This window comes from Lepidochelys kempii, chromosome 1 (genome assembly GCF_965140285.1).
Source record: "Lepidochelys kempii isolate rLepKem1 chromosome 1, rLepKem1.hap1, whole genome shotgun sequence".
NCBI classification, from domain to species: Eukaryota; Metazoa; Chordata; order Testudines; family Cheloniidae; genus Lepidochelys; species Lepidochelys kempii.
Genome location: NC_136380.1, coordinates 200,396,127 through 200,423,305, shown reverse-complemented (window position 1 = coordinate 200,423,305; position 27,179 = coordinate 200,396,127). Strand labels below are relative to the sequence as shown.

General features: G+C 41.2%; 1 protein-coding gene across 3 annotated transcripts; it reads left to right on the top strand.

Moving 5' to 3' along the window:
• Window positions 1-171: 171 nt before the first annotated feature.
• On the top strand, window positions 172-27,179 carry CCDC181 (coiled-coil domain containing 181). 3 transcript variants are annotated; one of them, XM_073308057.2, is made up of 6 exons: window positions 172-601; window positions 6,841-7,007; window positions 21,502-22,446; window positions 24,493-24,639; window positions 25,272-25,426; window positions 26,739-27,179. In XM_073308057.2, the coding sequence occupies exons 2-6, from the start codon at window positions 6,864-6,866 to the stop codon at window positions 26,899-26,901; spliced, it is 1,554 nt and encodes a 517-aa protein (XP_073164158.1). In that variant the 5' UTR covers window positions 172-601; window positions 6,841-6,863; the 3' UTR covers window positions 26,902-27,179. The 3 variants fall into 3 exon arrangements, with proteins under 3 accessions (XP_073164158.1, XP_073164148.1, XP_073164166.1); XM_073308047.1 differs by lacking the exon at window positions 172-601 and adding an exon at window positions 769-858; XM_073308065.2 differs by lacking the exon at window positions 172-601 and adding an exon at window positions 868-1,257.

The window sequence follows — 27,179 nt, the reverse complement described above, 5'->3', positions numbered from 1 at the left end:
CCCCCCTTTGAAAAAGTAATTTTCTGTGCCCCCCGGTTGTAGAGAGGCTTGACCTGAGAACAGCTCAGGAACCTGGGGGGGAGGGGGGATCCCATTGTTTATTATACTTTAAATCTCATGATTTCTGAGCCCTGACTCTTGATTTGAACAGGGGCTCTGGGCTAGGCTAGGCCCTGTCTACAAACGGGCCAGGGGGCTGGGATGCTCGTGAGCTTGGGCCTGGAGGCAAAGGCCTCAAGCGCCGCATATAGCGTGTGGTGTGGTGTGAGGCGGCAGCCTGGGGCTGCGAGTCTGGCTGGACGCGGGGTTTCCCTAGGAAAGTGGGCATGGATGTTGGAACACGGGCAGTGGGTGCACCCCGTGCTAGCTCTAGGGCTAACACACCTGCTCTGGGTGGCCTTGGCCACCATGCAAGATGGCGGCACTCCAGCCTCGACCCAGCTTAGGCGTGATCTAGGTCTCCATAGAAACCGGGACACGCAGAATTCTCGTCTATTTTCTCACGAGACTTCAGCCCGCCCGCTCTTTGTTGCTGAGGCAACGGAACAGAGAGAGAAGTTTGGCCCTTTTGACCCGCCGTCTTCAGCGCTGGGCTCTACGGGTGAGTGAGGGAAACTGCGGCTGGTCGCTGCTACCATGGCAACGCGAGTCGCCGCGGGCTCCCGGCACCGTGCGCAGGCGAGAGAGGGGCCGAGGGGAGGGGGCGGGGCGCAGGGTGTGGCGCCCGAGGCACGGGGCGGTGATGAGGCGGGTGCCGGAGCCGGAGCCGGAGCCGGGCGCAGAACCCTGGAGTCCTGGCTCCTATTGCGCGGAGCAGAGCCGCCCCCCGAGCTCCCTGGAGCCAGCCCGACCCCAAAGGTGAGATCGGGGAACCTGCCGCCTCCGGCCCCTGCGAGCTGCTGCTGGGCCCCGCGAGCGGGCGCCCTGGCGATGCAGGGCGGCTTCGCTCCAGGCCCGCGCCGCGACCCGGCCGCACGGTCCAGCCCTTGGGATGGGCCCTTGCGCTGGCCCCTAATGCGCTTAGCCGCGGGGCAGAACTAGGCGGCTTATCTCCGACGCGGGGGAGGTGGTGACTGGCTCCTTTGCAGCGTGAACATTCATACGGTGGAGAAAGGTACGGTGGACAGCCCCGCGGGGGCTCCCAGCACAGGGCTGGAGTCTGCTGGAGGTGACTGAGGTCCCTGCTTGGCTTTGCATTGCTACTCATGCGCTGGGCAAGCCCCTGTCAGCCCTCCGTGCCTCAGTTTCCCCACATAGGTAAAATGGAGTTAGTAGTATTACTCTACTTCGCAGGGGGGATACTTGCTCTTAATTTGTTAATGAATTTGTTGCACGTTGCAATAGCTTGGGAGGAAGGTGTTATAAACATAGTGTCCTGTGATTTTATTTCTAGGAGCTAGAAAAAAATGTCTGAGAGGCAGACTGGAAATGTTCTGTCCAGAGCATTACAGATTTTACAACTGCTTTGTATTAATGAGGCAAATAAGTTAGCAAAGTCTACCAAAGGGTTAGTCTCATGAACTTAATGCAAAATTATGGTAATGATTAGTCTTCCCTCTACACCCTTTTGTTCATACAGAGTAATTTTTTTGTTAAGACCATAACTTTTTTGTTTTGTGTACTCTCTGTGCAATGTGATAGAGTTTAGGTCGTGCTTAGAACTTTGCAACTTTATAAATGTTGAATTTCTTTCTTTTTGTGCATGTCAAGTCCCTGCCATGATTTTATTTTTATTTCTTAATTGGATTACGGTGTTAAGCAGTATACAGACGTATAACAAAGACAGCCAGTAATCTGAAGACCTTACCATCTAAAGCCTCGTCTATTCACAAAACTTTTGCCAGTATGTCTATATTGGTGAGAAGAATAAGTTATACTGGCAAAAGCACGCTTTTGCTTCTATAGCTGAGTCATAAAAAAAATCACACCTGTAACAGGCATAACTAAGCCAGCAAAACTTTTAAATATAGACCTGGCCTAAGTGGAGAGCTTTTACAGCTGAATATGGTGGTCTGTGTGTAACTTTTTTGTTGTTTTAATGATTATTATCCAACAAAATAAAAACAGTTTTATTTACTTTACTATGCTGATTGAGGATTACAGTACAATAGAGACAGAGAAGTCTCACTAGATAATCCAGTTCACTCCTGTGCAAGGACAAGGTGCTAGCTAACTGCACTTGAGGGAGAGATCCTTAGCTGGTGTAAGTCAGCCTAACTCTAGTGAAAGTCAGTGGAGCTATGCCGATTTACATCACGTGATGGAGAAGAATAGAACATATTGAATGAGTAGTGCACTGTTTTTATTTGTTTTGTTTCTTAATTTCTCAAGCAGTTTTTGTCCAAGTATAATAAAGCACCATACGTAATTTGGGACTGCTTAGCTCTCAGAGTTCCTTCCTATCCTGTCTCTGATATCCTAGTTCTACTAACCCATGCTCTTTTCATGTGTACCAGCTAGTTTACAAAGTACTTCTATCCTATGTTGGGGTCCATAACTCATGAATATGCAATTTGTAATAAGATGTTAACATGAAATATTGGGTTAGAAGTTTAATGGTAAACCCAGGATGGGCAGGGATGGTGTCCCTAACCTCTGTTTGCCAGAAGCTGGCAATAAGGGAATGGATCACTTAATGATGACCTGTTCTGTTCATTCCCCCTGGGGCACTGGCATTGGCAACTGTCAGAAGACAGGATATTGGGCTAGATGGACCTTTGGTCTGATCCAGTATAGCTGTTCTTCAATATGAGACTATGACTAAGAATTAACTTATAGTTGAATATTATTACTTTGGTTGTACTTACCTAGTAAATGTAAAATTACCCAGAATAAAATATATAGTAGTAAAGCAGTATTTCTGATTATTAGGAATAGAAAGTTGAACTTAATAATGAATTAGTGAAGTCTATTAAGTATATAATCAAAATTTGTGTGATAATATTCCAATATTTAAAGCAGAAATAGAGAAATTCCTTTTTGGAAAAATTTTTGAGTAAACAATGAATATTGAACTCCAGAATTAAAACTTTAAGAAAGCTGCACCAACATATCACAGAATGCGAAAGGACTATTATAACTATATATAACTTTATGAGAAGAAAAAACAACACAGTTACTAAAAAGACTTTAAATTGATTCTGTTGATGAGTCAATGACTTGAGAAAGGACTGAAAGATAGACTTTTGCCAGACCACAACGCCCTCTCCTGGGCAAACACAAATAGGGCAGCTCTTCCTGAACTGTCATTGAAAAGACAGATTTCCAGCAATGTGATCAGCACGTTGTTCCCCCGAAATTTGCAACTATTCAGCGGGAAGGTGAACTATCAGATCTGACCATTTTTGGATAGGAATCCCCTGCATCCATATATTTCAATGGGAAACAATACCTATAAAATAATTGGACCTATGCCAGCCAAGGGTAGCTGTAACTGTACCAGCAAGGGTACCATCTGCCTACCAAAGATCAATGCTCCTACTATAAAGAATCTGCCTGGTCCCATGAACTGTTGTCACTTCTAGCTGAAGTGAGTCACCTTAGGGTAAGTCTAACATTTCATCTCCTGAGAGAGAGGTACTCTTTTTAATTGAGTCTTTCATGGATAACATCCTTGAGGAATATTCGGTCCCAGGCATACATTTCTACCAGAAACCAACCTTAGGAAGGAGGTTGCCTTCCTAAAGAAATAGACATCACAAAAATCCATCTTGCTCAAGAGCTATCAGTCTCCACACTGAATGGTGAGATAAAACAATCCTGCTTCAGTATAGAGACTGGGGTAATCACTGTTTTCCCATCAGCAAACCCATAGGTGAACTCTGAAGAAAGACCAGAAGTTCCTTGGGGAAAGAACTATGTTGCTTTCCTATATAATCAACCAATCGGATCAAATTCCGGTGTTGCATAATTCCAGGTTTAAAACTTCCATTGGAATATTGCCAAACTATTCTGTTCCAATAACTGAAAGACAGATTGTGAATGAATCCAAAGAACAAGAAGCTTACTGCGGTCAGCATAATAGAAACCTAAATTCCTTTCCATGCTAACAACCAAAAACTAGGTTCTTAGAATTGTGAGAGATAAGCTTTGCTATAGCACCTAAAGCACTGTTTTAACTAGCACTGTATTAATGCACAGATACGGTTGTATTCTTATTCTTTTAAGGCTGATTTAATTATTGCCCATGCTTATTAAAAATATGTTGGCTACTCTTTAAAGATGTTAACAAGGTGAAATTACAAGCATTTGGTTATATGCTTTAAACTCAGCCTTTGCTGTGTTGTTGTACCTTTTGGCGTTAGCGTTACTAGTCTGCTGCCTCTTATTCCAGTTTGAACTGCTTTAAAGGCTTAACTACTTAAACCCCTACTCTGACTGCCTTTATGTCTATTTCCCTTTCATGCCTATTTTGCCAAACTAACAGGCACTGCTCTTGCCTGTGTCTGTGTGAGTGAGCAAGTGACAGGTAATTTCTGTTTCACCCTCCAGCTTCAAAATCTGCTGTTCATGCTGCTGTGTGTGCAGAGAGAGAGAGAGAATAACTTTTCATACTCTCCATTTCATTTAAACTGTAGTGTAGTCTGGACAAACTGTAGTTTGTCTATACTTATCCTGTTAAAAAATGGCCCTGTCAGAATTCATTCTAAAATTATGAAAACCTACTAATTGCTGTCTTCGTTTTAGTTTGAGAGAAACCTCAGACTGTGAATGAAATTTCTTTGTCTAACTGAAGCTCTGAGAGCAAGTTGAATTTTGATATTCCTTTTGTGTCTTAAATTTCCAGCATTCACTCTAGACTTAAACATTTTCACAAAACATCCTCTTCCTCTAGATAAATTAACTGGGACTGCATTGTTGCATCCAACATTGCCTCTTAAAGACACCTTACTTCACCATTCTTGACTTAAGTCTTAACTTTACACTGCTGCATTTCATGGTAACTATACCTTTCATGCCTTTCATCATCTCCTAATTAACTCAGCTTAATCCTTATGCTATTGTAACTATTCTGTTTTGCTATTTAAATGTTTTGTGAAAATTGTAACTAATTATGCATGTGCGTACACTAAATATTAATCTTGTGCTTACAGTGGTCATATCATTTGAAGTTATTCTTTTGACTCTCCCAGTCAGTTTTAAAAGCATTTTCCTGAGAGTATTCAAAAGAAGTTACTACTTGGCTTTACTAAAGCTTGTTTAGTTTAAAATGCTAAAATTGTATTGCCTTGTTTTATTCAATTCCTAATTCAGTTTAAAGATTGTGATATAGCTCAAGTATGTTAGTTCATAGAAACCTGGTGGTGTGAAGTGGATTTGTCTGCATTTATTTTGTGATTCAGTTGCCTCACTCAAATCTGTATGTACCCATAAAGTATTGTTTCTTTAATATGATTTTGAGTTATATTAAGGATTTGTAGTGCTGCCTTTTTCAGTCATGCTGTACTCTTTTAGTTGATTTTTCAAAGTGGTATTGTATCCTAAATGACTAATGGAATGACACAGATGTTTAATTGTGGTTATTTGTTCAACTTATACTTGCTTTGTGGTATTGATGCTTTGATTTTTTTATGTAGTTCTAGAATGTATACTCTATTTTAATATGGTTTCTTTTGTGTAGTTAACATATTGTATCACTCATTTATTTACTTTTTATGTAATCCTTACCTGCTCATTATTTTTGAATAGTAGTAATTTCTTTTATTTTTACTTCCATTACTAATTTTAATAAAAACTTTTCATTTATTTTAAAGTTGTTTCTTTGGTTGGTTGGCATTTTTTAATGCATGAGAAAAGAGTTCTTGGTGGTAGAATGTGGGACAAATTAATAGCTATCAATAACTCTATTTTTGGCTTTTGTATTCCCTGAACTACTCAGATGAGAAACAATTAGTTAATAATTCCATCCAATTGTGTCTCTCGATTATCAATTTTGATAGTTTGGTAATCAATTTTAAAATTACCTCATGCTCAACTCTTTGAAAGACATGTTTTTACCCCCACACCTAAATCCTGTTTAAGCTGGAAATGGAGGCATTTTTAAATACATATTTTAAATGGGAACCAGTTATTTAGAGTTTGATTCTACAACTGCTTTGGATTTAGGACTCTCACTGGCTCCAGTCAAGTGTCTGATGCATCAGGTTCTTCTTGTTTTGAATACTCTGCTCTATGGGAAGCTATGAAAGGTCTCTTCTAGGACATTGTGCGCCCCAGTTTGTTGCTGTGTTGGCTTTAACCTGTGAGAATTGTTTCAGTACCTTCTTTGAATGAACTAGTGGTGCCTATGCTGGTAACATGTTAAGGGAATAAATATATTGCCACTGCCACAGGCAGGATTGCCCTCCCCGGTATGTATTGTTATAATAAATGAAACCTCTCCACTGCTGTTTTTATAGCTATTGAGAGAGAGAACAACAGATAAAAACTGGAATGGAAGCAGTAGGAGAGATGTTATCTGGTACCAGCACTGTAGGTATACATGCAAAATTGGTCTAATGGCCAAAGAATAGGGACTAGAAGTTAGGAGATCATGGGTTCTTTCCTACCTCTGCCAATGACGTTCTTTAAGACACTGGATGAGTCAGCTTACTTCTCAGTGCCTCAGATCCCCATTTTACAGGTGGGAATGAAAATATCTCCCTACTTCACGGGTTGAAAGGCTAAATCCATTCACAATGGAAACCCCATTGGGAGCCTCTCTTGTAAGGTGCTATAGAAATACAGTAGCTAGGTGGTGGTATTGTCCACCACTTTACCTATATGCCACAGGTATCAACAGTATATTGTTGTGTGTCAATAAAAATCTTATGAAAATAAGGATATTTTCCCCTCTTGTAGCATTGCTGTAACACAAAGCCAAAATGAGTGACAAGAAAGACACTAATGACTTAAGAGAGGCTGGTGATTCAACAGAAAGTGCAGAATATGAGGATGATTTTGAAAAGGATCTTGAGTGGTTTATTAATGAAGAAAAAGAAGATGACGACGACCCTGGGGAAACAGAGGTATTTGATTAGGAAAATGCTAATTATTTTACAATAGACTTGCAGATTTTTAACAACTTGAACCCCACATACGATCAATGCAAAGTTTGATTTGAAATATGTATGTAATTGTAAACATGCTGATAGTTAACTAGGAAAAGGGTATTCAGGATTCTAGTTGAAAGAGATGCGGTGTACATGGCTTTTCCAGTTACTCAGAGCATTCTGGTCTTTAAAATAGAAAAGCCAATATTCCCTATAGGGACAAAGAGAATGTGCTTGGATCAAAAGTACTTCTTCCATTTCCTAGCTGGTGGTCTTGAAGCATTTGTGCAACTCCCATTATGAATTTTTTATGTTGCCTCATACCACTTTGCTACTCAAACTTTGGTTCATTCCAAATTACATGAAGATGAGAATATGGAGGGATGCAGTGAGAGAGGAATTAGTGCCAAAATGGAAGCTGATTATGAAATTCATTATTTGATAGCCTGCCTGAGATAGGCTATGTTTGGTACTGCCCTCCTACCACTCTTGTTATTATTCTCTCCTTCCTGGCCTCTGTTGAGTGGAGGGACTGAAAGACCCTCCCCAATGGGATGCTAACAACAGAAATGAGCGCCATATCCTCCAGTTCAAGTGTAAAACCACATGGGATAGAACTCCCAAGTCCTACTCTTGCTCGGCCTTTTGGAGACCACAACTTTCACATCATCACCTCTGGAGGCATGCAATCAGTTCTAATAGAAGGCTGAGCTCATAAGAGTAGGGCCTTTTTCCTGTAGCTTGCATCTCATCTGTGTGGTATATTTTATCTATGTGACTGTTTTCTGTGTACTGCACCTTTGAATCTCTAAGGATGGCTATTTTGTATTCAGTTCAATGCAGACTGTAATAGGTGGGGGAGACTGTGCTCTCTCATAGCGACTTTACTTTTGTTCTTTCTTTTTTTTGTTTAAGTTAACAGATCAGACTGAGAGCAAATGTTTGCTTTTTGTGTATGGAAAACGGGTTTGCGTTGCCCTCCTCTTGGCCCTTTGTAGCATAGCTACATAGCATATACTATGTTTTAGGTCTGTAATCGAGTGACTCAATTGATTCAATCTCCCTGGTCACTCGATTACAGGCCTAAAAGTGGCAATACTACAACAAAAAAAACTTCAAAAACAGACTCCACCGAGAGACTGCTGAATTGGAATTAATTTGCAAACTGGACACCATTAAGTTAGGCTTGAATAAAGACTGGGCGTGGATGGGTCATTACACTAAGTAAAACTATTTCCCCATGCTTATTTTTTCCCCCTACTGTTACTCACACCTTCTTGTCAACTGTTGGAAATGGGCCATCCTGATTATCACTACAAAAGGTGGGGGTTTTTTTTGTTTTTTTTCCCCTCCTGCTGATAATAGCTCACCTTAACTGATCACTCTCATTATAGTGCATGCATCCTATGAAGTGGGCTTTAGCCCACAAAAGCTTATACTCAAATAAATTTGTTAGTGTCTAAGGTACCACAAGTACTCCTCGTTCTTTTTGCTGATACAGACTAACATGGCTACCACTCTGAAACCTGGCACAAACTGGTCTCTGGCGCAATTTGCTACTTTTCTGTTCCTGAACTTGCTTAAGCAATCTGAGCATGCTCAGTAACATCTGCTGAAGCCTCTGCCCTTACTCTGCTCTCACTTGGAATCATGATGTGTGCTGTCTTCTGTTCATACGGACTAAAAAGGTGCAGAGGGGGCACACTGGAGAGGAGGAATAGGCTGAATTTGTGCAGGAGAGAAAACTGTATACACAGGGGGGTAAAACAGACAGAATATGGGGCAGAGAGTCAAAATCAGGGATGGGGTAGAAGTGGGGTTAAGAAAGGAGTAGAGGCACTGCCAAACAGTGGCAAAGGGGAAAAACACCAAAATAGCAAGGGGCAGAGAGGATGAAAGTTACCCCAAATGGGGTGAGCAATCTGTTGTGTTTGCAGAATTAGGATATAGTTGGCAGATGGGCTTCTCCACCCATATCCCCAGCAGGACAGCACATCTCATCTGCTTCTCAGGGCCAGCCAGAAAGGATAAGGAGTGGGGTGGGGGTGGCAGGGGCTCCTGGGAAGGGATAGTAGAGAGGTCCCTTGCGACCTGAAGCTCCTGACCATGACACAGAAGTTCCAAAAATACCTAAAGTAACATTTACAGTAACTGGTTTTCAAATATCAGTAATGTGACATTTTTCCCCTTTTTTTAATTATTAATTATTGCATGAACATGGCAAAAATCTGTTTTGTTTGTGCTACAGAGTAACAGGTATGTCTACACTGCCCATGTTACAGTGCGGCTGCGGCAGAGCTGTGACATGGGCAGTGTAGTCACACTTTATCGCAAGCTGAGAGCTCTGCAAGCGATAAAAAAAAAAAAACTACCCCAAACGAGGGGTGGTAGCTTTATAGCCGGGAGCACAGCTGTCTATACTGGTGCTTTTCCGCGCTAAAACTTTTGTCTCTGAGGGGTGTGTTTTTTCCACAACCCTGAATGACTAAAGTTTTGGCGCTGAAAGTAGCAGTGTAGATACAGCCTAAATATAAGAATCTTGAATAGAAGTGTTTGATCAGCTCTGCTAGAAGTAGAATGCTTGAGACCTGCTTCCAGCTGAATGGTCCACTATTGGCGCAATACTGCACAATAATAGAGGTCTTTAAAACTCCCTGGACTCACATTTACATGATACCCGTTGTAGTAGGTCCTGTCAGAACTAGGCATTTTCTGAAGTCCTTAAATACATATTTACATAATCCATACTTTAAGCAGTCCTGGAATACTTATTTACACAATCGAGTGTGATCTCTCAAAAAAGCAATTGCAATCAATTGTCTACTCTCCCACAGTTCTGAGAGAGGTTTGCCTCTTTTTAAATAGAAAAGTGTAAGTTTTCCCAAGGACAAAAATGTAGTCCTCAGTGGAGTTTGTAGCCTGCTCAGCACAAAGTTTAGAGGGAATGTTGGCCACAGTCTCGTCGCTGACAGGATCTCACCCCACCCCCCCACTCCCCTTCCCGTTTGGAAAAGCAGCAAAGGAGTTTGTTATGCAGAACAGCAGGAACTTATGAAGATGTTTGAATTTTACTTAAGATCACGTAAGAGATGAATAAGGCATTCAGAGTACCTTTTCATTAGACTCTACCAGGACTTATGGAGGTGAGCTTCTGTATGGTACCAGTAGTGTTAGAGGGGATAGTTATCTACGTAGCACTTTGTCTTCAAAGTGGGGTATAGACATTAACTATATGGTGTTGGTTTATTTCTATATAGCTGTGTTTTCCCTCTGACCCCCTTTCTACTCATATTGGTTCTGATGTGTACCATGCAACAGAGAAGCAAGCCATCAGTCAGCCAGCCCTTTCCCAATCATCTTCCTCCTCCCTTCTGTCCTACCTCCACTTCCTTTCCTCTTTTCTCCTGTTTTGTCAAACTGCAATCCTGTTGATTTAAAAATGTCTTAAAACTCATGCATCTTGTTTTTAATTAAAAACTTAAGCCACATTTTTCTATAAGTGGTACATATACAGAGAAATATGATTCCAGAGGTCCCTCATTTGTGTAAATAAGATCACAACCCTAGAAGTCATGTGCTCTGTGCAGAAACAGAGAAACAATTGAATGTTATTATCTGGGATTATTTCTCCATTCAATTGAACATGTCACACATAATATGTATGCAAGGTTTGATTGTTATGCCATTAACATTCAGACATTCAGAATTATGGTTACCACACCAGCCTTAAAGATACCAATAAAATAAGGTATATGTCCTATATTTTTAAAAAATTCTTCACTTGTATTACAAAATGCCTTTTGATAAATTTCAACTGAAGTAATTAAAAAAAATCCAAGTTAATTAGTTCCCCAGTTTGTTTGTTTTTGCTTTTTACATTTCTCTTAGTTTGAAACATAAGGATGATTAGTCTGGTTCACTTTTGTTTGTACTATCATCCACGTCCAGTGAACTTTAGCTTCTAGATTTTGGGCACCACCACATTACTGCAATGTTTGGGTTGCAGCCACTGCAGGGGATTTTTTCTCCTGTAAACTACTTAAATTAGAAGAAGAAACTTCAGCTTTAGTCAGTCTTTTTTATTTTCTTCTCTTGATGAGGTAGTTGTACCAGCCTCATCTTCATATCCTGATGAGTTTAAATCCTTTTGTGAATTGCTGAAGAGCATTGCTGACTCCGTTCAAATTCCATTAGAGGAATTACAGAGGACTCATGACAAATGGGTACTAGAAACTGTTACCGCCTTTCATAAAATACTAATTCACACTTTTATCTCCTACAGTCCATCTCCTTGTCCATTTTTAGGAACCCCTCTACTGAGAGGTTTCTTCTACAAGACATAGAATTTCTCTGTTACAGTTGGGGATAGTAGAAACAGTATCCCCTCAACACAGAGGAGGAGAGGCTTTTATTCCAGATACGTCCTTATTTCACAGGAGGATGAAGACCCGTTTTAGATCTCAGACAGCTAACCACTTCAGTTTGTCATTTAAGAATCAGAATGATCAGCTTAGTCTCAATAATTCCATTGCTAGTTCAAGGAGATTGTTCTCGAACTCAAAGATGCTTATTTTCACCTAGATGAAAGCACACAAGAGGATCCTAAGATTTATCATCAATCCAGATTGCTACCAACACAGAGTGCTTCCGTTTGGCCAATCAACAGCACCAGAGTATTCATGAAGATGTTAGTAGTAATATCTGTGTCAAAAAGGGATAAGTCTAGTCGTATCTAGATGACTGGCTAGTCGAAGGGAGATCTTATTGAAAAGCTCAAGAGTCAGTGCCCAGTCCTCTTCATCTCTTCCAAAATATGGGGTTCAGAATAAGAACAATGCAAAGTACAGAGTTTGTAGGAGTGAGATTGGACTCTAGGGTAGTCAAAGCTCATTGGCCTTGTGAGAGGTTTCAGACCATGTCCATCGAATAAATTGACTGCAGACAAGTCATTGAATAACCGTAGGATATTGTAGCTGTCTGCAAGGTCACATTGCATTATGTACCTACATAACACCACATGACAAACTCCATCTTTGTTGTTTGTATCTTTGTTTGGATGGGAAGCCCATCTAGATGGGCCCCCAGTGCAAAGAACCTGGATTCCACAAGAATCTTGGTTTACATCAACATACTTGAACTCAGAGCAGTTTACAATGTATGCAATCAATTTCTGCCAATTATTCCAAATCAGTCCATTTAAATTATGTTAGACAACACAGCAGCAGTATATTACATAAGCAAACAGGGAGAAGGATATTCTTCCCTCCTGTGAAAAGAAGTAATAAGACTCATGCCATCAGATCACTCTGTCAGCAGTTCACTTACTGGGTGTACAAAACACTAGCAGGTAATCTCAGCAGGCATTTTTTCAGGGATCATGAGTGACTGCTTTTTGACTAGGCGGTACAAGCCGTCTTTAGCTGTGAGGTCAGCCAGCAGTAAATCTGTTTGTAATGGACACAAACAAGAAATGTCAGAAGTTCTGTGCAAGAAAAGGACAGAGTCCAGGTTCTCGGATGGATTGCCTTTCAATTTCAGTGGTGAGAAACCCTAATAAACACATTCCTGCCAATTCCTTGTCTTCCAAGGGTACTGAGAACAATCAAAGCAAAAGTTATTTTGGTAGCTTTGAGATGGCCATGATTATCTTGGCTTTCAGAGCTGCTTCATTTTTCCATCCGTCCTGTGATTTGTCTGCCTCTAACATCCTACAGCCAGTATGTCCTTTGGCCTGTGCTGCTTCCAGCAGCTCCTGTTAGCCTGGAGCAGCAAACCGCGGCCACGGGGAGCCGCGATAGGCCGAACCTGCGGACGTGGCAGGTAAACGGCCCGGCCCGCCAGAGGCTTTCCCTGCACAAGCAGGGGAACAAGTTTGGGAACCGCTGCTCTAGACAAAGGAACAGTTGGCCTTCCTGATCCATCCACCCTTCACCTGGCAGTTTGGTATTTAGATAGATGTCTGAGTTACAGAGATCACGTTCGTCTGAAGTCCAAGTAATCCTAATCAGTAGTAGGAAATGTTCTACAAGAAAATCTTATGATGCACAGTGGAAGAGATTTGTATCTGACTGATGTCAACTCTTACCCTTTTAATCTAGTATATCAGAGATTTTTGGATTACATTAGATTGTTAAAAACCTGGGATATTTCACTCAGTTCTCTTAGGGTGCATCTAGTGGCCATTAGTGCATTCCATCCATCTATAGACAATTCTACTGTATTTTTTTTTCACCTTAACACGTCTAGATGACTGAAAGGCTAGGGAGAGTATTTCCTCCAGTGTTTAAACATATGCTTATGTGGGACCTCAACCTAGTTTTGTCAGTCTTAATGAGACCACACTTCCTTGCTTTATCGGCGGTTTGGGAGTCACCTGTAGTGGAATACACATAGGGACAAGCACTCAAGAAACAAAAGTTACTTATCTTACAGTAAATGTCATTCTTTGAGGCGTGTTGTCCCTATGTGTATTCCAGTACCCACCCTCCTTTCTGTCTGCTTCAGATAACTTTTAAACTATGTGGATTCATGGTAGAGAAGGAACTAGAATGTTGGTTGATCCTGCACTGCCCTATATATCACTGGTACTGGGCACTAGGATAGGTAGGGCACATACATGGGTCAGACAGGCACTGCTAGTAAGATTTGTCTGATGTCAGAGACATGGAGCACGTGCATTAACAGTAGAATATAGATTCATAGATATTAAGGTCAGAAGGGACCATTATGATCCTCTAGTCTGACCTCCTGTACAATGCAGGCCACAGAATCTCATCCACCCACTCCTGCGATAAACCTCTCACCTATGTCTGAGCTACTGAAGTCCTCAAATCGTGGATTAAAGACTTCAAGGAGCAGAGAATCCTCCAGCAGGTGACCCGTGCCCCATGCTAAAGAGGAAGGCGAAAAACCTCCAGGGCCTCTTCCAATCTGCCCTGGAGGAAAATTCCTTCCCGCCCCCAAATATGGCAATCAGCTGAACCCTGAGCATATGGGCAAGATTCACCAGCCAGATACCCAGGAAAGAATTCTCTGTAGTAATTCAGATCCTATCCCATCACAGGCCATTGGGCCTATTTACTATGAATATTTAAAGATCAATTAATTGCCAAAATCATGTTATCCCATCATACCTTCTTCTCCATAAACTTACCGAGTTTAATCTTAAAGCCAGATATGTCTTTTGTCCCCACTGCTTCCCTTGGAAGGCTATTTCAAAACTTCACTCCTCTGATGGTTAGAAACCTTTGTCTAATTTCAAGTCTAAACTTCCCGATGACCAGTTTATATCCATTTGTTCTTGTGTCCACATTGGTACTGAGCTTAAATAATTCCTCTCCCTCTCTGGTATTTATCCCTCTGATATATTTATAGAGCGCATTCATATCTCCCCTCAACCTTCTTTTAGTTAGGCTAAACAAGCCAAACTCCTTGAGTCTCCTTTCATAAGACAGGTTTTCCATTCCTCGGATCATCCTAGTAGCCCTTCTCTGTACCTGTTCCAGTTTGAATTCATCCTTCTTAAACATGGGAGACCAGAACTGCACACAATATTCCAGGTGACGTCTCACCAGTGCCTTGTATAACGGTACTAAAACCTCCTTATCTCTACTGGAAATACCTCACCTGATGCATCCCAAGACTGCATTAGCTTTTTTCACGGCCGAATCACATTGGCGGCTCATAGTCATCCTATGATTAACCAATACTCCAAGGTCCTTCTCCTCCTTCGTTACTTCTAATTGATGCGTCCCCAGCTTATAACTAAAATTCTTGTTATTAATCCCTAAATGCATAACCTTACACTTCTCACTATTAAATTTCATCCTATTACTATAGTTTACAAGGTCATCCAGATCCTCCTGTATGATATCCTGGTCTCTCTCTAAATTGGCAATACCTCCCAGCTTTGTATCATCCACAGACTTTATTAGCACACTCCCACTTTTTGTGCCAAGATCAGTAATAAAAGGAGTGGTCCCAAAACCCATCCCTGAGGAACCCTACTGGTAACCTCCCTCCAGCCTGACATAGGGACAATGCATCTCGAAGAATTCCAGGTACTGTGAGATATAGGAATCCAAAAAGGCTTAGAGAAATCTGCAGAAATGGGACATGTCAATAAACCTGGAGCTCAAAAAAGCATTTGTGTTCAAATCCTCAAATATTTCTCCTTACAACTAGGACTTTTCAGACAAAATGAGCTATTTTTAACAAATATACATGGGGGTCAAAAAATGAGAGCTGCTTGCAACTTTAAAAGCTGAGCCATGAACATGGTTTAAAAGTACTGATAAATCATTTTTCTTGATAACCATGAATGCATGTACAAAGTATTTTGTATTCCTTTATATTTAATCCTGTGCATTAGATCTTGACAGATACATCCAGTAAACGGAGTTTTATCTCTTTCCATTTTTATGCTCCATAGTGACAAAAATGAACTTTTGAACACTACTAACACCTATATTTTAATGACTCACTTCTGAGCGCTGTCCTGTTTAAGCATGGTTGAAAAATTGTGCCTTGGTCACATACTTCATATACCAAGTCTGAAGCTGATACTGGATTATTTTTATGGATTTTATGAGGGAGCAAAAATCAAGCGTCATGAAAACTGAGTTATAACCTTATTATGTGATCATGTACTAAAAGATCCTCTTCTGATGAATATTTGCAGAGGCTGGAAGGGGGCAGTGTGCTGTGAGAGAAGCAAAGCCCTGATTAGGGGGTGGGGCTTCTCTGATTGGCGGCTTGTTAAGGCAACAAAGGAGCCAGAGGCACAGGAGCCAGCCAACAGAGCCAAAAACAGTGGAGTCTGAGTGGGAGTTCAGTGAGAGGGGGCAAGCTCCTGTTACTAAGGGACTAAGAGTGAGTTCTTGTGTTCTTGGGTGTGTCTGTGTGCATGTGTGTGTTCTCCAAATTGCGGAGGCTGGTAGGGGATAGTGTGCTGTGAGAGACTCTGATTAGGGGGTGGGGCTTCCCTGATAGAGGGCCTCTAAAGACAGTGAATGGGTCAGCCAGTGGCACAGGAGCCAGCACAACCAGCTGAAAACAGGGGAGTTTATAAGGGAAGTTTGTGTAAGTGGGTGTGTGGTATTTGGTTTTTTCTGTTCCTTGACAGAACCTTGGGAGGGAAGGCTATGACAAATACAGAGGCAGCAGTGGTAGTGACCCAAGGAATGGAAGAGACAATGAAGATGACCGGATGCTATGGGAGTATCTTATTCTAGAGCAGGTACCCAAAAAGAGCTTTGTTTGTATGAAGTGCTGCCTAATAGAGCTGATGGAAGAGAAGATCTGAGGTTTGGAGATGCAAGTGGAAACTATGGTTGAATTTCAAGAGGGGTTTCGAGCAGATGATTGCGGGAAGGCACGAGGCTTAAAGGAAAAGTCAAGAGTCACAGATGCAAGATGAAGTGGTAGACTGGGTATGGAAAGTGGTTAGTGGAACCATGTGACTATGAGAACTAGGTAGAGGAGAAGGCTAGTGAGGGAGAAATAGAGCTCAGGAACAGGTTTGCTGAGTTGGAAAATGAAGAAGGGGCACAGCAGGCAGTAACAAGGTGGGAGGGCAAGGAAGAAAAGATTGGCTAGTTCTGTAAGAAGAGGGGAAGAGTCAGTGGAGATAGCCTGAGTTCAGCACCCCGGGAGGATACAGGAGGACTTGCAGAAGATTGCAAGGGAGAACAAAAGACAAGAGGACTTGCTGCCAGAAGGAATAGGAGGAGGGCCAAAGATTCACTCCAACACGAGGAAGAGGCAGGTCTATGTGACTGGTGACTCCCTACTAAGAAGAACCGACAGGCATGTTGCCAGAGCTGATCCAGAGAACAGAGGGGTGTGCTGTCCGCTGGGAGCAAAGATAATGGATGTGGACTTGAGGCTGAAAAGGATCCTAATAGGAGCAGGAACGAATCCACTGATTTGTCCTTCATGTGGGAACAGCTAATCTTGCTAGATTCTTTCTGGAATGCATTAAGGGAGACTATGCCAGGCTGGGGAAGACGCTTAAAGAAATAGAGGGTCAGGTGATCTTCAGTGGGATTCTTACTGTTCATAGAGGATGAGAATGAAGATGAGACAAGATTATGATGATCAACTGATGGCTCAGGAAGTGGTGGAAGGCTTTGGGATGTTTGACCACTGGGAGGCATTCATGAACAGAGGGCTGTTCTTATGGGATGGACTCCATCCGAGTAGGGAGAGAAATAGACTTCTGGGATGGAGGTTGGCACAACTGATTGAAAGAGCTTTAAACGAGGAACTTGAGGAAGACACTTATGTAATCTCCATGCCTGATTCTAATGACCAGGAGGAAAATCAAGGAAGAGAACACATCAGTGGAGAAAGGAACAGCAGTGGGTAGGATAATAGACATTAAGAGGAGAGAGAGTTGTTGTTAGTGCTGTGGCGTGTTGCTGTTCTCGGAGCTCCAGTGTCAGCTGCACTAGCAGACGGTGCAGCATGTTAATTCAGCAGACCTCAGTGTTGTTCATAAGAGAGACCACAGGCTCGGTTCAGTGGCAAAGGCCCTTGGACAGGCTTATTGTCATCAAAGCATGGCACCAGCGCCCCATAGGAGCTACAGGTACACTAACACATGTATGCCCATGACAAGGTACCCCCTCAGTCAGTACACCAGGATGCTGTCCCCTTGGTGATTACAAAGTTGCCACTCCTATGACTTCTCCTTTTATACATTAATACAAACATGTTACGTATTATACTCCAGACATTGTTAGTTGCCACCCTTATCCTTGTTCCTGCTAGTTTGAATAAAACATTCTTATCCATTGTCCTGTCCATCACATCTTTATCTTATGAGGGGTCAATGTGTTCTTGTACTATTTCTTTGGGATGCGTTTAGGTAGTTTTTTGAGAGATCTGTGTTTTTTATACCATTCTCTCCAGTCAGGAATGTGCTTACTTGGTGTTAGCTGATACCTAGTGTGTTGTTTTGCCAAGGCCAGGCCTACTCTGGTTCACAGCCTTTGGCTCACACTGCTAGTTATACCTACGGCTCCAGCAAGGCGTACAGTAGTGTCAGTACCAATGAAGCCAACAGTCAGGCAGGCAATACTGGCAGTAGAATGACTACCCAATTGGGTGAGGAATCTGGGCAAAGCCAAGCAGAAACAACTAAGATATTTGTATACCAGTGCAAGGAGCCTGGGTAACAAAATGGAGGAATTAGAACTACTGGTGAAGGAAGTGAAACCAGATATTATAGGGATAACAAACATAGTGGAATAGTAATCATGACTGGAGTCCAGGTATTGAAGGGTATGTGTTGTTCAGGAAAGACAGAAGTAAAGGTGGTGGAGTAGCATTGTATATTAATGATGAGGTAGACTGTAAAGAAATTAGAAATGATGGAATGGATAAAACAGTCTGTGTCAATATCACTTTCGGGAAGAAAACTACCAGAGGTTCCCCTGGGATAGTGCTTCGGGTATGCTATGGACCCCCGGGATCTGATTTAGATATGGATAGAGACCTCTTTAATGTTTTTAATTAAACAAAGACTACCGGCAATTGTGTTATTAGGGGAGACTTTAGCTTTCCAGATATAGATTTGGAGGACAAGTGCTACTAATAACAGTAGGGCCCAGAATTTTCTGCATGTGATAGCCGACGTGTTTCTTCACCAAATAGTTAGTGAACCGAAAAGAGGTGAGGCCATTTTAGATTTGCTGTTGGTGAGTAGTGAGGACCTCATAGAAGATCTGATTGTAGGAGGCAGCCTTGGTTCAAGTGATCATGAGCTAATTCAGTTTGAACAAAAATAGATCTGCAACTAGGGTCCTTGATTTCAGAAGGGCAAACCTTAAAAAATTAAGGGAATTAGTTAGGGAAGTGGACTGGACTGAAGAACTCAAGGAACTGAATGCGGAGGACACTTGGAATTATTTAAGTCAAAGTTGCAAAAACTGTCTGAAGCCTGTATCCCAAGTAAGGGGAAAAAATTTGTAGGGAAGGGTTACAGACCAAGCTGGATGAGCAAACATCTCAAACAGGTGGTTAAGAGAAAACAGAGAGCCTACAAGCAATGGAAGATGGGATGGATCAGCAAGGAAAGCTACCTCTTGAAGGTCAGAAAGTGCAGGGAAAAAGTGAGAACTACCAAAAGCCAAGCAGAGTTGTACCTTGCAAAGGAGATTAAAATTAATAGTAAAAGGTTCTATAGCCATATAAACAAAAAGAAAGAAAACAAATAGTGGGAACACTAAACACTGAGGATGGGGTGGAGATTAAAGATAATCTAGGCATAGCCCAACACCTAAACAAATACTTTACCCTTATTAAAAACTAAGGCAATGAGAAGATTAGATACAATGGCAGGGTGGCTAATGAGGATACGGAATTAGAAATTACCACACCCAAGGTGAAAGTCAAACTTGAACAATCTAATGGGACTAAATCGGGGGGGCATCCAAGAATATTAAAGGAACTGGCAAATGAAATTGCAAGGATTTTAATCTATCTATGAATTTAAGACTGGATAATTGCTGCCATAGTACCTATTTTTAAGAAAGGAAAAAAGTGACCTAGTAAACTACAGGCCTGTTAGTTTGACCTCAGTTGTATGAAAGGTCTTTGAACAAATGTTGAAAGAGAAAATAAAGGATATAGAGGTAAACAGTAACTGGGATAAAATACAACATGTTTTTACAAAAGGTAGATTGTGCCAGACCAACCTGATCTCCTTTGAGAAGATACCTGTTTTTTAGACAAAGGAAATGCAGTAGATCTGATCTATCTAGATTTCAGCAAGGCATTTGATACAGTTCCACATGGGAAAGTTAGTTAAATTGGAGAAGATGGGGATTAATATGAGAATTGAAAGGTGGATAAGGAACTGGCTAACAGGGAGACTACAATGGGGATCTTACTGAAAGGTGAACTGTCAGGCTGGAGCGGGGAGGTTACTAGTGGAGCTCCTCAAGGATTGGTCTTGGGACCTATCTTCTTTAACATTTTTATTAATGACCTTGACACTAAAAGTGGGAGTGTGCTAATAAAATTTGAGGAAGTCACAATGTTGGGAGGTATTGCCAATATTGAGGAGGACCAGAATATCATGCAAGAAGATCTGGATGACCTTGTAAACTGGAGTAATAAAAATGGGATGAAATTTAATAGTGCAGAATGCAAGGTCATATACTTAGGGACTAACAAGAATTTTTGCTATAATGGGGGGACTTATCAGTTGGAGGCAACAGAGGAGAAAGAGCTGGGTATATTGGTTGATCACAGGATGATATGAGCCGCCAATGTGGGGTGTGTGTGTGTGTGTGTGTGTGAAAAGCTAATGCAGTCCTAGGATGCATCAGGCAAGGTATTTCCAGGAAGTGTTAGTACCATTATACAATGCACTGGTGAGACTGCATTTGGCATACTGTGTGCAATTCTGGTCTCCCACATTTAAGAAAGATGATTTCAAACTGGAACAGGTTTAGAAAAGGGCTACTAGGCTGATCAGAAGAGTAACGTACCTTATGAGATGTTATAACGTACCTTGGCTTGTTTAGCCTAACCAAAAGAAGGCTGAGGGGAGATATGATTGCTCTGTATAAATACATCAGAGGGATAAATACAAGAGAGGGAGAGGAGTTATTTAAGTTAAGCACAAATATTGATACAAGAACAAATGTATATGAACTGGCCATCAATAAGTTTAGGCTTGAAATTAGACAGATTTCTAACCATCAGAGGAGTGACGTTCTGGAACAGCTTTCCAAGGGAAGTAGTGAGGGCAACAAACCTAACGTTTATCTAGACTGAACTTGATAAGTTTATGGAGGGGATGGTATGATGAGAATGCCTACAATGGCATGTAACCGATGTGTGACGGCTAGCAACAAATATCTCCAACCACCGGTTATGGGACACTACTGGGGGAGAGCTCTGAGTTACTACAGAGAATTATTTCCCAGGTATTTGGCTGTTGGGTCTTGCCCACATGCTCAGGGTCTAACTGATTGCCATATTTGGGGGCAGGAAAATTTTTTCTTCGGGGTCAGGTTGGCAGACACTCTGGGGGTTTTTCACCTTTCTCTGCAGGATAGGGTACGAGTCACTTGCAGGCTTCATGTACTGTAAATGGTGGATTCTCTGTAACTTGAAACCTTTATCATGAAGTGAGGACTTCAGTAACTCATCCAGAGGTTATTGGTATGTTACAGGAGTGGGTGTAGTCTGCAATGTTCAGGAGGTCAGACTAGACGATGATGATGGTCCCTTCTGGCCTTAAAGTCTGAGTAATATGCTCAAAGGGGCATATTCAGTTCTTTGCCATGGGAGCTTAAACTGTAAATTTCCTGATTTCTGTGGTTTTAGAGTCCCAACCTCAATGATATATTATGCATGTATAAACTACCCAGTGTTAGTTTTTAACTTATTAGAGAGGTTATTTCTTATACAATTTAAAAAGGAGGACTCACTTTCTTTTTAAAACCCTGATCAGAATGAAGAGGATGTAGAGGCAAATATTGACGAAGACAATGAGGAAAGAGAAGAATGTGTAGATCCGCTTCCTCAGCCTGATGCAGATCTAGAGGAGAGTCCACCAAATGAAGAAAAACCTGTATCCGTACCCGAAGTTAAACCATTGGATCATACATCTGATACTGACAGTGAAAGCTCCATCCAGGAGTCCAAGCTGGAAAACCAGCAGGAACTGGATGAGGAAGATGATGAAGAAATAAAGCGCTATATTTTGGAAAAGATCGAAGAAGCCAACAAGCTGCTGGAGAACCAAGAACCTCTGGATGAGAACAGAGAAAGGAAACTAAAATTCAAAGATAAATTGGTAGATCTGGAAGTTCCCCCTCTAGAAGATACGGAAGCTTATAAAAATGATCCTGAAAGTGAAGAGGCTGTTTCAAGTAGGCTGTCTCAGCTGCATATTTCTAATGAGGCAGGACTGGAAAGCATGTCTTTTTCACTTAATGGTGGCAAGGATGAAGAACACAAGGATGGCAAGATCCTAGTAGAGAAAGATGGGAAGTTTGAACTCTTGAGTTTACGTGATATTGAAAGCCATGGCTTTTTGCCCCCGATAAGTGTTTCTTTCACTGACATTGAAGCTCAACCTATTTCTCCTAAGTATTCCCATTCCATTATTTTTGACACTCCCAGTCTAAGAAAGGAAGAGCCTTTAGTGCAGCAAGGGGTAAATGCTTTCTTTCCCATTGGAGAAGAGTTTGTCTGTTTCCCTAAGCCTCCACCTAACCCTAAGTATCGCCCAAACTCAGCTATCAACATTGCAAGAAGTGGGGGAATGGGAAGAACTCCCCGCAGGGTGCAGTCTGCAAATGTTCCTTTGAGAAGCTCCAGCTACGGTCTTTCACCCAAACAAAAAGAGATGCAAAAACAGATGCAACAAAGGAAAGAGAAACTAAGGAAAGAGGTGAGAGTACAAAGGAAATAACCAGAACATAGTGATCACCAGACCTTCTGTGTTTCTTAAACTTAATGGGAAATATTGCTTCTCAAAAGCCATTCAGTTGATCATTTCTTCCATTTCCCCAACAATATAATAATACTTTGCACTTATAAACCAAATCCACAAAAAACCCTCTTTCATTAAAAACTAGTTAAGGCAACGCTCATGCATGGAAAGCAAGGAAACGTCCATTTAATATATCCATAAACATGCCTACCCCCATCACATTCACCATTTTCACTGACACTCTTCCTTTCTGTTCATAAGTCCCATACATCTCCATGTACAGTAACTGAGTACACACACATGCCCCACACGCCATCACATTTCAATCCAAAACCTTAACTCTGACCTCTGTGACATTGTTAGAATCTGTATGCTGAATTAGTATGTGAGATATGGTTTTCCCATGGGGACCTGTTTGGGAGTTAAAGGTTTGCATTGAAGTGTGATTGTAAGGAATGTGGTGTGTGTAGTGTGTTGATGGATATGTTGGCAGTATATGGAACTTATTTAAAGAGCGGCAGAGTCTGTTGGTGAATGTAGTGTGTGGGGGTGAAAGTATGCGAAAGAAGGCTACTGTAACTGGACATTTCCTTGCTTTTAAAGGTTTGTGTGGGTGAGTGTTGCCCTCAAGCAACCTCAAAGGTTTCCTTTGTGGGAATTACTTGCGTTTTTTATGTAGGGGTTCAATGGAAAACAACTCAAGTACTCAACTCTCAACGCTGTTCTGTAGGACAGCAATTTCAAACAAGACATAGGGCTTGTCTACGCTGGAAATGTTGCCATGCCATTGCTGCAGCAGCGCTTCACTGAAGGCACTCACTGCCTACACTGATGGGAGGTCTTCTCCTATCACCATAATTAATCCACCTCCCCAAGAGGCGGGAGCTAATTCTCCTGTCGACCTAGTGTTGTCTACGCTGGGGGTTAGGTCGGTTTAACTGCATCTTTCGGGGGAGGTAGATTTTTTTTTTTCACACCCCTGAGTGATGTAGTTCTACTGATCAAATTCCATTGTGTAGAACGGGCCTTAGACAGACCTATTTTAGAAGGCTAGGTCAGTGCCTTTATTTTATAATCATGTACTAAAGAGAAGAAACTGTACTAGGATTCCTCTTGGCTCTCAGAAAAATAATATGTAGTAGGAAAAGTAAGTTTCTGAAAGATTAAATGTGTAGCAGAGACCTCAAAAATGTGTAACAATTGTCAGTTTTTGAAGACAATTGCTAAAAGATTTCAGGGAAAAAGATATTTGGATTTCAAAGGAGTGGTATTTTGGTATTTTGAATTTGATGGGTGCATAGCTTTTGTGCCAAAGAGGAACAAAATTTCATGAGACAGAATTTCTGAATAGTGTGGTTTATTGGAATGCTTGGCAATGACCAAAATATCCTCAAACATTCACAGACCTCTCAAAGACTATTTTCTACTTTTTAAAAAAAGCAATCCACCATGTTAGCTTCAGAGAAGTGTTAAGCTATCAGTGTCTCCATGATTAAATGACATTCTCCTCAACCCCAATGCATGGTCACTCCAGAAACCTCTATTATAGGCTAATGCCTGCAGTCACAAATACTGTTAATTTTTAGTGTCTGTCTAGGCAGGAGAAAATTTGTAACGAATTTTGAAAACAGGTCAGTGAAACTTATTTTAAACCACTTAGAGCCGTAGGATAGATCTGGTTTAAAGTGTCCTCACCCACTTCTACTGAATCTCCAGTGATTTGAGACAAAGCATGGAAGGCTTCTGGAAATTGAGGTTGTAATAATAATGGTTAGAATGAAAGCCTCCAAATATAACCTTAATCATAGAAGTGCTCAAGGCCAGTTTTCTCCTCAAGATAGTATTGACTTGATGTGTCCGTTGATTATTCCCATTTCTCTCAGTATGTTTTAGGGCAAGTAATTCAGACTATTTGTGGTGTTTGCTCTGATGCTGAACCCCTTTGCATGTGTCAGACTAACACCTTTCTTGTAAGATATTACTCAATCCTTAATTTCACACAAGGAAGCAGCACAAAAAAAACAACAGGAAGAAGAAAAGAAGAGAGAGAATGACATGGTCTTTAGAGCTTGGTTGCAGAAGAAAAAAGAACAAGTGCAGGAAGAGAAGCGAATTCAGCGTGCAAAGGAACTAGAAGGCTCAAATAGTAGAGTAAGTTAAGACCTCTCCATCCCATACGTGTTAAGTGTGCTGTAGGTATTCAGAAAAATTGAAATTTACACCTATTTTGCTCAGCTCAGCATTATAAAAATGAACATAGCAAGGAATATTCCATGTTTGCCACACTGTTTTCTCTTAAAAGTGCTAGAACTGCTCATACATTGGAATTTTCCAGTTTTAACAGGATGAACTTGAATCATGCAACAAGCTGTGCTCATGTGACCTTTATGGTCCTAGGATCACTTATGAGAAATGTTACTATATTGCATTTTAATATGATGATGATTTAGCTTTGCCCTATGGTGAATCACAACCAGGAACTAATGTTTGTGAAGTGTCTCCATTAGCATTTATTTACAGTTGTGTTAGCAAGCAATTTACACGCGTTACAACACAGCCAAAAACTCTAGTCTTAGAACCAGGGCTTTGTGTCTCAGGTTCTAAAATGGGGGCAATAATACTTAGTAAGGTTATGAGGCTAAATTCAGCATTGTTTATAAAGTATGTTTCATAACCTGGGATGGAAGATGCTAGAGAAGTTCAAAGTAGTACTGTTATATTAATTTCAAAGACAAACAGCATATTTAATTGTGTGTGTATGTATGTGCGTGCGCTTTATATAGCAGGAGAACAGAGATCCAGAGGAAGCTTTCAGGTTATGGCTTAAAAAAAAGCACCAAGATCAAATGAAAGAAAAACAAATGGAAATCCTTAAACGCCAGGAAGAGTGCCTGTACTTCCTTCCAAGAACAGAGGAATGTGACAGAGCCTTTAAACAGTAAGTCTATGGCTCTTATTTTCTACGGAGCAAGGAAATCTGAATGTTGTGTCTTTCAGCAACTTAAATTATAAAATTTATTTTATAATGCAACTTTATTTGTTAAGCATCTGTTATGAAAGCTGCATTTCAAAATGTTTGAAAGGGAAACAACATATTTTGAATGAAGTGAATTATAGTGGCTGGGAAAGAAGTTAAGAGGAGGTTTTCAGCAAAGATTTGAGAACTAGCCTCCCCTTTGTTCCTATGGGTGTAAGAGCCTTCTTCTGTGTTGTTCTAACATCTGGTACAGCCTCACTCTTTCTGCCTCATTGATGCACACTCTTCTTCCAAATTTCTCCTTTAAAACCTCTCAATTTCTTTTTCCCTGTCATTATTTAATGCAAGTATTTTGGGGTGCTGTTTGTATGAAAAATCTACAAAATAAGGCTGTTTTATACTATAGCTTCTAGCTAAGGTTCACAACCCAGTGCTGAGTGACTTTCACCTAGTAAAGAAAGTCCAGCTAATGTTTAAAGCAATTAAAATATCTAGATCTGATGCTGGCTGAAAATCCCTTTACTATTTTAGCTTCTCTAAACCAGAAAGCAAGATGTTGTGAAAAACATAGCTTACTGTCTAATTTTTAACCTTCGTAAAGTATGTGGGGGACATTCTTCCTCAGAATTGAAGGCAGAACTGGCCTATCAGATGTGCCATCCTTTGATCACAGAAATGGAGTCCTTTACATTCTTCAGACGATGAAAACTATATCCCTTTTAAGCCCTGATGTTTTGGGAGGCCTGCAGTCTGAATATCCACAGATGCCTAGGGCCAGTCCTGACTAGAGTCTGGTGAACTCACTTTCAGTTCCTCTGACCCTCCTCCCAACTGTATTGTACTCCTCCAATTGAAGCTTTCAGCCAGTGCCCTCCCCAGCCCCCTCCCAACATCATCAATTCCTGCTGGTTCCCAGCCTGCTGATCAAGGTGCGACCCCATAGTAGGAAGTTGTATTGGGAACATAGGCTGTAGATCAGTAAAGGTTTCTGGAAACGGGACTGCATTTGCTTCAGGCAAAGGTCCCACTCTTCCTTCTCACTGCTGACACTCTTGTAGATCTGTCCCACTAGTTTCCCCGATATGCTTTGACCCTAGAAAACAATTAATTCCTGGATGTAGCCTGTTTGCTAAGTGATGCAGTGGCTTTAGTTAACTCTCCCCATTAAGAGAACAGTTGTCTGCTTTGAATACAGCCAGAAGTGATGGCCAGTGAGTGGTCAAAAGCTTTTTTTAATCACTATCAGTGCTTCCAAACTTGTTTTTCTCCACAGATGGCTAAAAAGAAAGAGACAGGAAAAGCGAGCAGAGGAACTGGCTGCCAAAGAGCGATCGAGGCAACTTAGGCTAGAAGCCAGAAGAGCAAAACAAATCCAGAATATCCTCTGCACCATTTCTGAACCTAAATCCTTCCGCTTCACAGACCATTACAGCTGAAGGTTTGATGTGTCTCGAATATTAGTGTCAGCTGACATACCTATTATGGCTAGAGCTGCAGTTCTTGACAGCCAGTGCCCTTTTATGGTATTTGAAAATCTTTAAATAATGGTTTAAAAATTTTCTCTTAACTGACAATACATTTACTACTTACCATTTATTTATTTATTTATTTATTTAGAATTTGAAATGACAAACCTGATTCTGTTGTGTGTATGACTCAGCAGTGCTCTCAATCCCACTGAGCCAAAGTGAGAATAAATATCCATATAGCTGTG

Excerpts from the sequence above, each read along its gene's own strand:
- CCDC181 (XM_073308057.2), top strand. The coding sequence starts at position 6,864 with ATGAGTGACAAGAAAGACACTAATGACTTAAGAGAGGCTGGTGATTCA. Across the intron at positions 7,008-21,501 it reads ACGACCCTGGGGAAACAGAG|AATGAAGAGGATGTAGAGGC; the intron begins GTATTTGATTAG and ends AACCCTGATCAG. Across the intron at positions 22,447-24,492 it reads AAGAGAAACTAAGGAAAGAG|GAAGCAGCACAAAAAAAACA; the intron begins GTGAGAGTACAA and ends ATTTCACACAAG.